Raw genomic sequence first — 12,945 nt, 5'->3', positions numbered from 1 at the left:
GTCTCGGCCCCAGTCCTCCTCTCCTCCTCTCCCATTGGACCTCTCTGCCAGTACTCTGCCACCTTCCATCTCTCCCCGCTGTCCGGGGCAGAGCGATGGCTCAGGGTGTGAACGTGGTCAGGGATGTGGAGACATCCTGCTGCCTCTACATCTTGATTTGGTCATTGTTATTATTTTCTTTACTTCGTGTTTCTCAGAGAAATTGGCGTCCTGGTTTTCTCCTTTCATTCTGCAACACAATTGTTCTGCTTTCACACAAAGAATACCATTTATCCAGGCCTATTGCCATGGCGACTATCCGTCACCAGGGGATCAGGGATGTGGGGGGCAGGTGAATGGGAAAAATGCCTTTGAAATTGGAAATAAATTGTCCCATAGAGAACAGCCTGTGCTGTGCGTCTGCACTGGTGCTAATGGGTGAAGGGTGCTTACAGAACTGGGGCAGGGTCAGGGAGCAGGGGATCACTCACAGGTCTGGCAGAAGGAAAAGACGCAGCTGTGGTCACACAGGGAGAGGCTGGGCTGAGGTTGCAGCTGGAGAGGGTTTCTATGAAGACAGCAACTCATGTATTTGCCCAGAAGATCCTAAAATGCTTTACAGATCCACTTCTTCCCCACCTGGGAGACCCTCAGCGCCCCCCTGCACAGCACATCAGCGGGGAGAGCAGGACACCAGGGCTGACACCCCACCTCCTACAAACAAACATGGGACCTTTAAAGACCAAGTAGCCAGGACCTCAGGTCAGCATCTCATCTAAAGGACAGGACCTCCTACTGCACAGCGTCCCCAGTCATACTGGGGCATTGGACTGGACATTCTGGTCAAGAGGGAAGAGTGCCACCTACTAGTGAACAAACACCAGCTGGGGCAGCACCCTGGATTTCCAGTACTGACCAAGCCCAGTGAGGCACAGTCTAAATTGCAAAACCTTGGGGTAATATTCGACTCTGGCTTAACATTCGACCCACACGTGCAGCATATTGTCAAAACATCTTTTTTTCACCTCAGAAATATCGCTAGACTACGGCCTATGTTATCACTAACTGTGGCTGATCAACACATTTGTGTTCTCTCGAATTGACTACTGTAATGCTCTACTTGCTGGGGTATCTAAATCTACTTTGAACAAACTGCAGTATGTCCAAAATTCAGCAGTCAGGATCCTGACCAGGTCTAGTGCAAGTGCTCATATTACTCCTATCCTGAAGTCCTTGCACTGGCTTCCTGTCAAATTCCTTGTGGACTTTAAAATCCTCATGCTCACCTTTAAGGCTCTGCATGGCTTGGCATCTCAGTACCTGTCTGAGCTATTATCGCCCTGCTCCCCACCTCCCAACCTTCACTCTTCTAATTCTGGTCTCCAAACTGTCCCCCCAAGCACGTCTACACTCTAGGGGTGACAGGGCCTTCTCCTGTTATGATCCCAAGCTCTGGGACTCTCTCCCCAAGGACATCAGAGAGTCACCTTCTCTAAACTCCTTCAAATCCACTCAAAACCTTCTTCTTTAGAAGAGCCTTTACTTAACTGGTTCTGTTCTTCACCCCTCTGCTTTTTCTAGTACCACCATCCACAGTCTCCTCTCTGTATTGTATTTGTGTTTCATCTTCTGTATTCTTTTTTATTATTGTTGTCATTCTGTAAAGCGCTTTGAGAAGCCACCTTTAAAGGCGCTATATAAAATAGTTTATTATTATTATTATTATTATTATTATTATTATTACATCTTCTACCGGCTCTGAGAGCAGCTTGTCAGGCCAGTGAATCTCACTGATCTGATCTGAAGGAGAGAGAAGGGATTGAGGGAGAGACAGAGAGGGGCTGAGAGATTGAGATTAGAACAGTCAGTAATACGTCCAGTGTGCTTCTGAGGGGGTTAGTGTGAGGATTAGGGGCTGGTGAGCGACAGGGAGAGTCTTTTTATAGACCACCTCCCAGGTTAAACACCAAAAAACTCATCCGAGGTCAGAAAGCCTTAAAGGGATGTGCATGATCTGTTAATCTGTTAAGGCAAGTGGCATACAATCACCCTGAGGCTGTTTGTAATGTGTGCCTGGAGCGGACCAGGCGTCAGCAGGACACAGAGAGGAAGAGGGATCTGACTTTAAATGTCCAGTTATAGAAATTATTTTCATTATAACAGGAAGAGAGAGACAAAATACAAGAGGAGAGGGAGGAAGAGTGCAGGAGAGGAGAGGAGAGGGAGGAAGAGTGCAGGAGAGGAGAGGAGAGGGAGGAAGAGTGCAGGAGAGAGGAGAGGAGAGGGAGGAAGAGTGCAGGAGAGAGGAGAGGGAGGAAGAGTGCAGGAGAGAGGAGAGGAGAGGGAGGAAGAGTGCAGGAGAGAGGAGAGGAGAGGGAGGAAGAGTGCAGGAGAGAGGAGAGAGAGCCTGTCAGAGGGGAGAGCAAGAGAGCGTGCAGGGCTGTCAGCCTGTGTTTCTCACGGTTCAGTGCTGTGTGTCTCCTCAGAGCAGAACTGTATGTAGGTCAGCTCAGAATTACCCCCCCCCCTCAGCTTGGATGCACTGTTTCAGCTCTCAGATTATACTTGTGTACCACAGCACTGCTGTACTGCACAGTCTGTGAGCTGTACGATTCACTCCTGTACAGTGCACGGCGCGCTGCTGTACTGCACAGTCTGTGAGCTGTACGATTCACTCCTGTACAGTGCACGGGGCACTGCTGTACGATTCACTCCTGTACAGTGCACGGGGCACTGCTGTAGTGCACAGTCTGTGAGCTGTACGATTCACTCCTGTACAGTGCACGGGGCACTGCTGTACGATTCACTCCTGTACAGTGCACGGGGCACTGCTGTAGTGCACAGTCTGTGAGCTGTACGATTCACTCCTGTACAGTGCACGGGGCACTGCTCAACTGCACTCTGCAGCATACTGCCACTAGGGGCCACAGTTTTGCCTAATGGAGGGAGCACTTTTAAGTGCAATTAGTGACCAATGAGACTGACAACTCTTAACGAGCTCTCTTCTTGTTAAGCCCACAGATTCTAGTCCTCTCAGCTGCAGGGGTGTGGGAACAGGGGTTTGTACCAGCAGAAAGAGAGCAGCCAGTGTCACTAACACTCTCACACAGCAGACAGTGCGCTTCAGCGATATAGGGGAGAGCACAAGCGAGCAAGCGAGAGAGATTCAACGCATACCCCAGAGTGCCTGCAGGCCCAGAAGGGCAGAACTAGGCCACCAGATCGAAGAAAGTCAGAGGGGGGGGAGAGAGGGGGGCCGTGGTTCAGCTCATACTCGGTTCCTCAGAGTCTGCTGAGGAGGACAGCAGCAGCTCTAGCAGAGTTCAAGGCACTTTATTTCCTGGTGTTGTTCCCCAGCCTCCTACCCCCCACACAGTAACTCTCTCCCCTACCTCTGTGCCTCTGTACACAGACACAGGCAGATACTACAAGCTCTGAAAAATAAGACCAGGGTTACTCAGAAGACAGAACAGCACCAAGCATAAAGCAGAGACGACTCAGCATGGGGTTGGGCAGAGGTGTAGGAAAAGCAGAGACCCTCTCCTGCTCTGTCAGTCTCATTCTCCCCCCTTGTCCCCGATTCTTCCTCCCTCCCTATCCCTCTCTGTCCTTCTCTGTCCCTCCCTGTCCCTCCTTGTCCCTCTCTGTCCTTCTCTGTCCATCCCTGTCCCTTCCTGTCCCTCTCTGTCCTTCTCCGTCCATCCCTGTCCCTTCCTGTCCCTCTCTGTCCTTCTCTGTCCATCCCTGTCCCTTCCTGTCCCTTCCTATCCCTCTCTTCCTCTCTCTTCTGCCTCTCTGCCTGAGTGGTCAGTGTGTGTGTCTGTGTGTCAGTGAATGTGTTTCAGTTTGTCGATACACATGAGTGTCACTATGTCAGTACATGTGCATGTGTGACAGTGTGTCGGTGCGTATGTGTGTCAGTGCGTGTGTGTCAGTGTGTCGGTGCTTGTGTGTGTCAGTGTATGTGTCAGTGCGTGTGTGTCAGTGTGTCGGTGCTTGTGTGTGTCAGTGTGCCGGTTTGTGTGTGTCAGTGTGTTGGTGTGTGAGTCAGCGTGTGTGTGTCAGTGTTTCGGTGTATGTGTGTCAGTGTATGTGTCAGTAAGTAGGTCAGTCTCACATGGCTCACAGTCCCAATGTGTGTGTGTCAGTGTGATGGTGTGTGTCAGTATGTGTGTGTGTCAGTGTGTCAGTGTGTATCAGTGTGTCAGTGTGTGTGTGTCAGTAAGTAGGTCAGTCTCATATGGCTCACAGACTTAGTGTGTCAGTGTGTCAGTGTGTGTGTGTCAGTGTGACGGTGTGTGTGTTTCAGTGTGTCAGTGTGTGTATCAGTGTGTCAGTGTGTGTGTGTCAGTAAGTAGGTCAGTCTCACATGGCTCTCCATGCGGTGACAGCTTGCTGACTCACCTCCGATAAACAAACATGCGGTTGCCATGGGAACACTGTCTGTCCTGCCCATCCGTTGTGTGTGAAGGGAACTTAACTAATTGAGGTTTTCAGAAGCCTAAATATAGCGCACAGTGACGTCTGCCACAAGCTCGCCTGCGAACTGTCCACAGTGAGCAGGCGCAGAGCCTGGGGCCGCAGTGGGGACAAACTGCTCTGTCATGTTGGGGGTGCTGAGGAACTAGGGGTGTCCAGAGCCCCTCCCCCACCAGGCGGGCGAGCTTGTAACCAGTCTGCCAGCAGCTCAGGCCCAGATTGACCCCTCCACTCTACTGCAAATCTAACACACCCCTGCAGGCTACTCAGGGAGATGGGGTCTGGGGTCACAGCTATATACCCAGGGGTGCAGGGAGCTTCAGGGCATACCTAGTGCTGTGAGTGCTCTGTGCTAGTACTGTGAGCGGGGAGTGCTCTGTGCTGGTGCTGTGAGTAGGGAGTGCTCTGTGCTGGGTGCTGAGTACTCTGTGTTGGTGATGTGAGTGCTCTGTTTCGGGTGCTGTGAGTGGGGAGTGCTCTGTGCTGGTGTGCTGTGAGTGCTCTGTGTTGAGTGCTGTGAGTGGGGAGTGCTCTGTGCTGGGTGCTGTGAGTACTCTGTGCTGATGCTGTGAGTGGGGAGTGCGCTGTGCTAGTGCTGTGAGTGGGGAGTACTCTGTGCCAGGTGCTGCTCTCTGCTGGTGCTGTGAGTGTTCTGTGCTGGTGCTGTGAGTGCTCTGTGCTGGGTGCTGTGAGTGGGCAGTGCTCTGTGCTGGTGTGCTGTGAGTGCTCTGTGTTGAGTGCTGAGAGTGCTTTGTGTTGAGTTCTGTGAGTGGGGTGTGCTCTGTATTGAGTGCTGTGAAAGGGGTGTGCTCTGTGCTGGGTGTCGTAAGTGCTCTGTGCTGGTGCTGTGAGTGCGGAGTGCTCGGTTGCTGTGAGTGAAGAGTGCTCTGGGCTGGTGCTGTGAGTGGGGAGTGCTCTGTGCTGGTGCTGTGAGTAGGGAGTGCTCGGTGCTGGGGATGTTAGTGCTCTGTGCAGGGTGCTGTGAGTGGGGTGTGCTCTGTATTGAGTGCTGTGAATGGGGTGTGCTCTGTGCTGGTGCTATGAGTGCAGAGTGTTCTGTGCTGGTGCTGTGAGTGGGGAGTACTCTGTGCTGGTCCTGTGAGTGGGTAGTGCTCGGTTGCTGTGAGTGGGGAGTGTTCTGTGTTGGTACTGTGAGTGGGGAGTGCTCTATGCTGGTTCTGTGAGTGCTCTGTGCTCGGTTGCTGTGAGTAGGGAGTGCTCTGTGCTGGTGCTGTGTGTGGGGAGTGCTCTGTGCTGGTGCTGTGAGTGGGGAGTGCTCTGTGCTGGTGCTGTGTGTGGGGAGTGCTCTGTGCTGGTGCTGTGAGTGCGGAGTGCTCGGTTGCTGTGAGTAGGGAGTGCTCTATGCTGGTGCTGTGAGTGGGGATTGCTCGGTTGCTTTGAGTGCTCTGTGCTCAGTTGCTGTGAGTAGGGAGTGCTCTGTGCTGGTGCTGTGAGTAGGGAGTGCTCAGTGCTGGGTGCTGTGAGTGCTCTGTGCTGGTGCTGTGAGTGGCACACTGACCCACTGATCCCGGAGGTATGGGCTGGGGAGGCAGTAACAGGTGTTGGGGGGTTTACTGGATTAGTGAGAGATCTGGCTGGATTACAGCGCTGCGGAGAGAGGAGATTAGCGAGTGGAGAGAAGCGAGCGCAGGAACAGCCTTTAATCCCTCTGGAATACTGCGCTCGCACTCTCCTCTTCCAGCCCTGCTCTCCCTCTGTCCACCCCCCTCATGCTCCTCTCTAACTCTCCTCTCTCTCCTGTGCCCCCTCCCTCCCTCCCTCCCTCTCTCCTTCTCTCTCCCTTTTTCCTTCACTCTCCCTCTCTCTCTCCCTCTTTCATTCTCCCTCTCTCCCTCTCTCCCACACGCAGATCCCTTGCTTACGTGCAGCTGCTCCTCTCCCCTCCTCCTCCCCTGCTGGGTTACATAAGGGTCTAGGGTCAGAGTGTCAGAGCGGGAGGGCGGGGATGCAGGAACAGAAGGAGGAAGGAAGAGAGGAGCAGGGGAAAGGAGGCAGCGGAGTGGAGAGAGAGAAGCAGGAGGAGGGGAGGAGAAAGGAGAGGTAGAGACGGAGAGAGTTTGAGAAGCGAGTGTGTGAATGTGAACCAGCCACCTCCTACAGGTTGCTCCCCTTTCTAAACTCAATTCTGTTGTAATTCTAGTGGGCCAGAAACACCCAGAACACAGGAGGACACTCACTCACACACACACACTCACACACATTCACACTGACACCTTCACACACTCACACAGACTCACACACACTCACACACACTCACACTCGCACTGACACCTTCACACACACTCACACACACTCACACTCGCACTGACACCTTCACACACTCACACACACACTCACACTCGCACTGACATCTTCACACACTCACACACACTCACACACAGACCCACACACACTCACGCTGACACCTTCACACACTCACACACAGACCCACACACACTCACACCTTCACACACTCACACACAGACCCACACACACACTCATATACACTGACACACACTCACACTCGCACCGACACCTTCATACACTCACAGACAGACCCACACACACACTCACACACAGACCCACACACTCACACGCACTCACACACATACACACACACATTCACACTCACACACAGACCCACACACACTCACACTGAGGGGGGTGACAGACCGGCAGAGAGCTGGGGACAGAGTGTGGGGTGAGTGCTGCTCCACTGACCTACTTTGATTTAATCTCCCATCACTGTGCAGCATTTCATAACACAGCAGGCCTGCGGGGCCATTGCATCATCAACACAGTCGGCTCCAACAGAGGTATTAACGCTGTTTCAGCATCCACACCGAACCCCCACAACCACAGCCAGACACAGCACCCCACTGTCGGAGGGGCTTTATGTGGCCCTGCATAAATAGTTCATCTCACAATTAAACTGGACTCACGTTTGATAAGTTTGGAATGGCCACTTGTTTGTGATGATATTCCCGCTCGGTTTGGAATGGCTGGGTGTCGGGGACGTGACTGATGGCTCCCTGTCCTACCCCACAGAAACACATCCACGCAGTGGGGAGCACAGGTCAGCTTGATGAAAGAATATCCGAACACGTGTTCTCAAACTTGCTCAACCAGTATCAGTCTGTGATTCAGCTCTATAAATCGGGTGTCAGGGGTTCGAGCCTGGGCCATGCCACTGCCGAGCAGTGCTGCAGTATTCCAGATAGGACTGCAATATTCCAGAGTGAGTGTGCTGCAGTATTCCTGAGTGAGTGTTCTGCAGTATTCCTGTGTGAGTGTTCTGTATTATTCCCTATGAGTGTGCTGTAATATTCATCGTGTGTGCTGCAGTATTACCAGTGAGTGTGCTGCAGTATTCCCAATGAATGTGCTGTAGTATACAGCATACAGTATACAATGACAATGAGTGTGCTGCCGTATTCTTGAGTGAGCGTCCAGAAGTATTCCAGAGTGAAAGTCCTACAGTATTCCAGAGTAAGTGTGATCCAGTATTCCTGAGTAAGTGTTCTGCAGTATTCCCTATGAATGTGCTGTAATATTCGTCGTGAGTGTGCTGCAGTATTCATGAGTGTGTTGCAGTATTCCAGAGTGAGTGTGCTGCAGTATTCCCAGTGAGTGTGTTACAGTATTCCAGAGTAAGTGGGCTGCAGTATTCCAGAGGAAGTGTGCTGCAGTATTACCACTGAGTGTGCTGCAGTATTCGCAATGAGTGTGCTGCAGCATTCCTGAGTGTGCTGCAGTATTACCAGTGAGTGTGCTGCAGCATTCCTGAGTGTGCTGCAGTATTACCAGTGAGTGTGCTGCAGCATTCCTGAGTGTGCTGCAGTATTACCAGTGAGTGTGCTGCAGCATTCCTGAGTGTGCTGCAGTATTACCAGTGAGTGTGCTGCGGTATTCCTGAGTGTGTTGCAGTATTCTAGAGCGAGTGTGTTGCAGTATTCCAGAATGAGTATGTGTATTAGTCTGCAATAGTTTATTGATATAATTATCCAGTTCTTGTTTTAATTCACTTAAGATAGAGGTTTTAGACAGTAAACTTTTAACTTTTGAGTAATTTAAACATGTAATTTGAACTTTTGCTGGAAAAGATGTTTGATGAGATAATTCAGAAAAGGACAACAATTTGTTATCTCTAATCTCATGACCCAATTTACTAACACCTACTTGAATCCATACTGACCAATTAATTGGTTTTGACAGTATAGTTAGTCTTGGTGATCTAAATAATGGTCGATGTACAGATAGTGAAGAGTCATAAGATCAAATTTTATTGCAGCTTTTTAATATTTTGAAAGAAGAACCAATTGGTGTTTCAGTAAAAGATTTAGGACATACCTCGCTATAATACAAACTTTCTAAGGAGATACCTAGCTCCGATGTTGTATCATGCTCAATTTGTACCCAATCCTTTTCTATTTCTGATTTAAATCACTCCTTTGCTTGAACTGAACAAAGGCTAAGTAATAATTGTACAAATTGGGTAGGTCTAACCCATCTTTAGTTTTTGCTGCACTAAGTCTTTCAAAAGAACAACAAGCTTGTTTCCCTTTCCAGACCAAAGATGTAATCATTTTAGGCAGCACCTAAAACCATTTATTGTCAATCTCTACAGGTATCATTCTCAGTGTATAATTAACTTTAGGTAGTTTTGACATCTTGACTATATTAAGTCTACCCCACATGGAAATAGGTAAACATCTCCATCTGAGTATGTCCCCATTTATTTTATTAACAAGCCTCTTAAATTAACATCTCTGGTAGCTTTCAAGCTAGACTTCATTCGCAGCCCCAGATACCCCATCTCTGTCGTAACTCGTAACTGATGTTGATTTACTGAGTTTAGCATGAGAAATCAAATTAAAATGCTTTCTTGTATTATCTGAAGAATATCTATTTTTCATTAATCCTGTTTGATCTGGACGTATGATTTTTGGTAGCACCTTACCTAACCGATTAGCGGGTATTTTAGCTAGGATCTTATTGTCCACGTTCGTTAAGCTTATTGGGCGGTAACTACTGCGCAATAATGGAACTTTACCTTTCTTATATACAAGGGTTACTAGAGACTCCCTAAATGATAGTGAAGTCATGTCTGTTACCCACATATTATGAAATGTTTGCAGTAAGATTGGACTAAGTATGGACTGAAATGTCTGGTAGAACTCAGCTGTAAAACCATCGGGTCCAGGTGATTTATTGTGAGAAAAGGAAGAAATGGCTTCTTTAACTGTGGATAGAGTGAGAGATGCCTCAAGAATATTTCTGTCTTCTGTACTAAGTTTTGGGAGCTCTGTATCTGCAAGAAAGCACTGCAGATCTTCAGATGAATATAATTTTTCAAAGAAAGTAACTTATTTCTTTCTGATCTTGGGTAATTGACTCATCCATTTTCTTGATGCTGCCAATTGTATTGCGCCTACAGTGCTTTTTAACCTGGCTGCAAGCGTTTTCCCTGCTTTTTCCCCCTCTTCACAGAAGTTAAGTTGTGCTCTACTTAATGCAAACTCTGTTTTTACCCTTAATAACTCATTATATTGTAGCTGTACTTGCATCAAATTAGCTCAGTCTTGTTCGTTAAATTTTGTTGAGAATTTGAGCTGTATAGCCTTCATTTTGGTGAATAGGCAACCTTCTTTTAACTCCCTTTGCTTTTTTTGAAAAGTAGCAATTCTGATGAGTTCTCCCCTTAAACAACACTTAAGCTGCAGTATTCCAGAATGAGTGTGCTGCAGTATTCCCAGTGAGTGTGTTGCAGTATTCCAGAGTGAGTGTTCTGCAGTATTCCCAGTGAGTGTGTTGCAGTATTCCAGAGTGAGTGTTCTGCAGTATTCCAGTGTGAGTGTACTGTATTATTCCAGAGTGAGTGTGCTGTAGTATTTCAGAGTGAGTGTGCTGTAGTATTCCCTGTGAGTGTGCTGTAGTATTCCCTGTGAGTGTGCTGTAGTATTCCAGTGTGAGTGTTCTGCAGTATTCCCTGTGAGTGTGCTGTAATATTCATCGTGTGTGCTGCAGTATTACCAGTGAGTGTGCTGCAGTATTCCCAATGAATGTGCTGTAGTATACAGCATACAGTATACAATGACAATGAGTGTGCTGCAGTATTCTTGAGTGAGCGTCCAGAAGTATTCCAGAGTGAAAGTCCTACAGTATTCCAGAGTAAGTGTGATCCAGTATTCCCAGTGAGTGTGCTGTAGTATTCCCAGTGAGTGTGTTGCAGTATTCCAAAGTGAGTGTTCTGCAGTATTCCCAGTGAGTGTGTTGCAGTATTCCAGAGTGAGTGTTCTGCAGTATTCCCAGTGAGTGTGTTGCAGTATTCCCAGTGAGTGTGCTGTAGTATTCCCAGTGAGTGTGCTGCAGTATTCCCAGTGAGTGTGCTGTAGTATTCCCAGTGAGTATGCTGTAGTATTCCAGTGTGAGTGTGTTGCAGTATTCCAGAGTGAGTGTGCTGCAGTATTCCAGTGTGAGTGTGTTGCAGTATTCCAGAGTGAGTGTGCTGCAGTATTCCCAGTGAGTGTGCTGTAGTATTCCCAGTGAGTGTTCTGCAGTATTCCCAGTGAGTGTGCTGCAGTATTCCCAGTGAGTGTGCTGTAGTATTCCAGTGTGAGTGTGTTGCAGTATTCCAAAGTGAGTGTTCTGCAGTATTCCCAGTGAGTGTGTTGCAGTATTCCAGAGTGAGTGTTCTGCAGTATTCCCAGTGAGTGTGTTGCAGTATTCCAAAGTGAGTGTTCTGCAGTATTCCCAGTGAGTGTGTTGCAGTATTCCAGAGTGAGTGTTCTGCAGTATTCCCAGTGAGTGTGTTGCAGTATTCCCAGTGAGTGTGCTGTAGTATTCCCAGTGAGTGTGCTGTAGTATTCCAGTGTGAGTGTGTTGCAGTATTCCAGAGTGAGTGTGCTGCAGTATTCCCAGTGAGTGTGCTGTAGTATTCCAGTGTGAGTGTGCTGTAGTATTCCCAGTGAGTGTTCTGCAGTATTCCCAGTGAGTGTGCTGCAGTATTCCCAGTGAGTGTGCTGTAGTATTCCAGTGTGAGTGTGTTGCAGTATTCCAAAGTGAGTGTTCTGCAGTATTCCCAGTGAGTGTGTTGCAGTATTCCAGAGTGAGTGTTCTGCAGTATTCCCAGTGAGTGTGTTGCAGTATTCCAAAGTGAGTGTTCTGCAGTATTCCCAGTGAGTGTGTTGCAGTATTCCAGAGTGAGTGTTCTGCAGTATTCCCAGTGAGTGTGTTGCAGTATTCCCAGTGAGTGTGCTGTAGTATTCCCAGTGAGTGTGCTGTAGTATTCCAGTGTGAGTGTGTTGCAGTATTCCAGAGTGAGTGTGCTGCAGTATTCCCAGTGAGTGTGCTGTAGTATTCCAGTGTGAGTGTGTTGCAGTATTCCAAAGTGAGTGTTCTGCAGTATTCCCAGTGAGTGTGTTGCAGTATTCCAGAGTGAGTGTTCTGCAGTATTCCCAGTGAGTGTGTTGCAGTATTCCAAAGTGAGTGTTCTGCAGTATTCCCAGTGAGTGTGTTGCAGTATTCCAGAGTGAGTGTTCTGCAGTATTCCCAGTGAGTGTGTTGCAGTATTCCCAGTGAGTGTGCTGTAGTATTCCCAGTGAGTGTACTGCAGTATTCCCAGTGAGTGTGCTGTAGTATTCCCAGTGAGTGTGCTGTAGTATTCCAGTGTGAGTGTGTTGCAGTATTCCAGAGTGAGTGTGTTGCAGTATTCCCAGTGAGTGTGCTGCAGTATTCCCAGTGAGTGTGCTGTAGTATTCCCAGTGAGTGTTCTGCAGTATTCCCAGTGAGTATGCTGCAGTATTCCCAGTGAGTGTGCTGTAGTATTCCCAGTGAGTGTTCTGCAGTATTCCCAGTGAGTGTTCTGCAGTATTCCCAGTGAGTGTGCTGTAGTATTCCCAGTGAGTGTTCTGCAGTATTCCAGAGTGAGTGTTCTGCAGTATTCCCAGTGAGTGTGCTGTAGTATTCCCAGTGAGTGTTCTGCAGTATTCCAGAGTGAGTGTTCTGCAGTATTCCCAGTGAGTGTGCTGTAGTATTCCCAGTGAGTGTGCTGCAGTGTTCCTGTGCTGATCATCAGGAGAGGGGTTCTGCTTAGTGTAACACTCACACACCCAGCTCTAGTGACGGGGGGACTTTCCTGCACAGTCTGTGGAGGAGATTGCTTTTCAGCTATGGCACTAGAACTGACTACACTACCAGGCTGCTGGGGCAATGGAGTGCTGAAATGAACTGTAAGAGGTATTATACTGTATGTTAGCAACATTCAGCAAATGGTATCCAATACCTTTGCTAATCTAGTGCGTTCCCTTGTTTCAGATACCCAAAACAACAGGCATCTGACCAGTGCCCTGGACAGCAGCCTCTGCGTCAGGCCCTGCAAGGCCACACGGCCGTCTGCGCACATGCCGTTCGCGTGGCCTCTGCGGTGCCCGTGCAGTCGCGTGCCCGCTTCCTCACCTGCGCAGTTCCACCTTAAGCGCGCAGAGT

The 12,945-nt window shown here is 48.9% G+C and overlaps 1 protein-coding gene across 1 annotated transcript; it reads left to right on the top strand.

The window, feature by feature from the left end:
* Nucleotides 1–287: 287 nt before the first annotated feature.
* On the top strand, nt 288–12,934 carry LOC148813703 (uncharacterized). The gene is given in 18 exon segments (XM_088907310.1): nt 288–331; nt 6,329–6,389; nt 7,507–7,696; nt 10,532–10,652; nt 10,728–10,769; nt 10,891–10,980; nt 11,055–11,120; nt 11,173–11,212; nt 11,215–11,261; nt 11,313–11,378; nt 11,477–11,542; nt 11,595–11,636; nt 11,735–11,800; nt 11,877–11,918; nt 11,971–12,012; nt 12,110–12,175; nt 12,365–12,406; nt 12,775–12,934. Coding segments are annotated over 18 exon segments (1,293 nt in total).
* The last annotated feature ends 11 nt before the right edge of the window (nt 12,935–12,945 follow it).

The sequence above is a fragment of the Atractosteus spatula genome, chromosome 28, assembly GCF_055471065.1.
Source record: "Atractosteus spatula isolate fAtrSpa1 chromosome 28, fAtrSpa1.hap1, whole genome shotgun sequence".
In the NCBI taxonomy this organism is placed as follows: domain Eukaryota; kingdom Metazoa; phylum Chordata; class Actinopteri; order Semionotiformes; family Lepisosteidae; genus Atractosteus; species Atractosteus spatula.
This window is presented reverse-complemented; position numbering and strand designations above follow the sequence as displayed.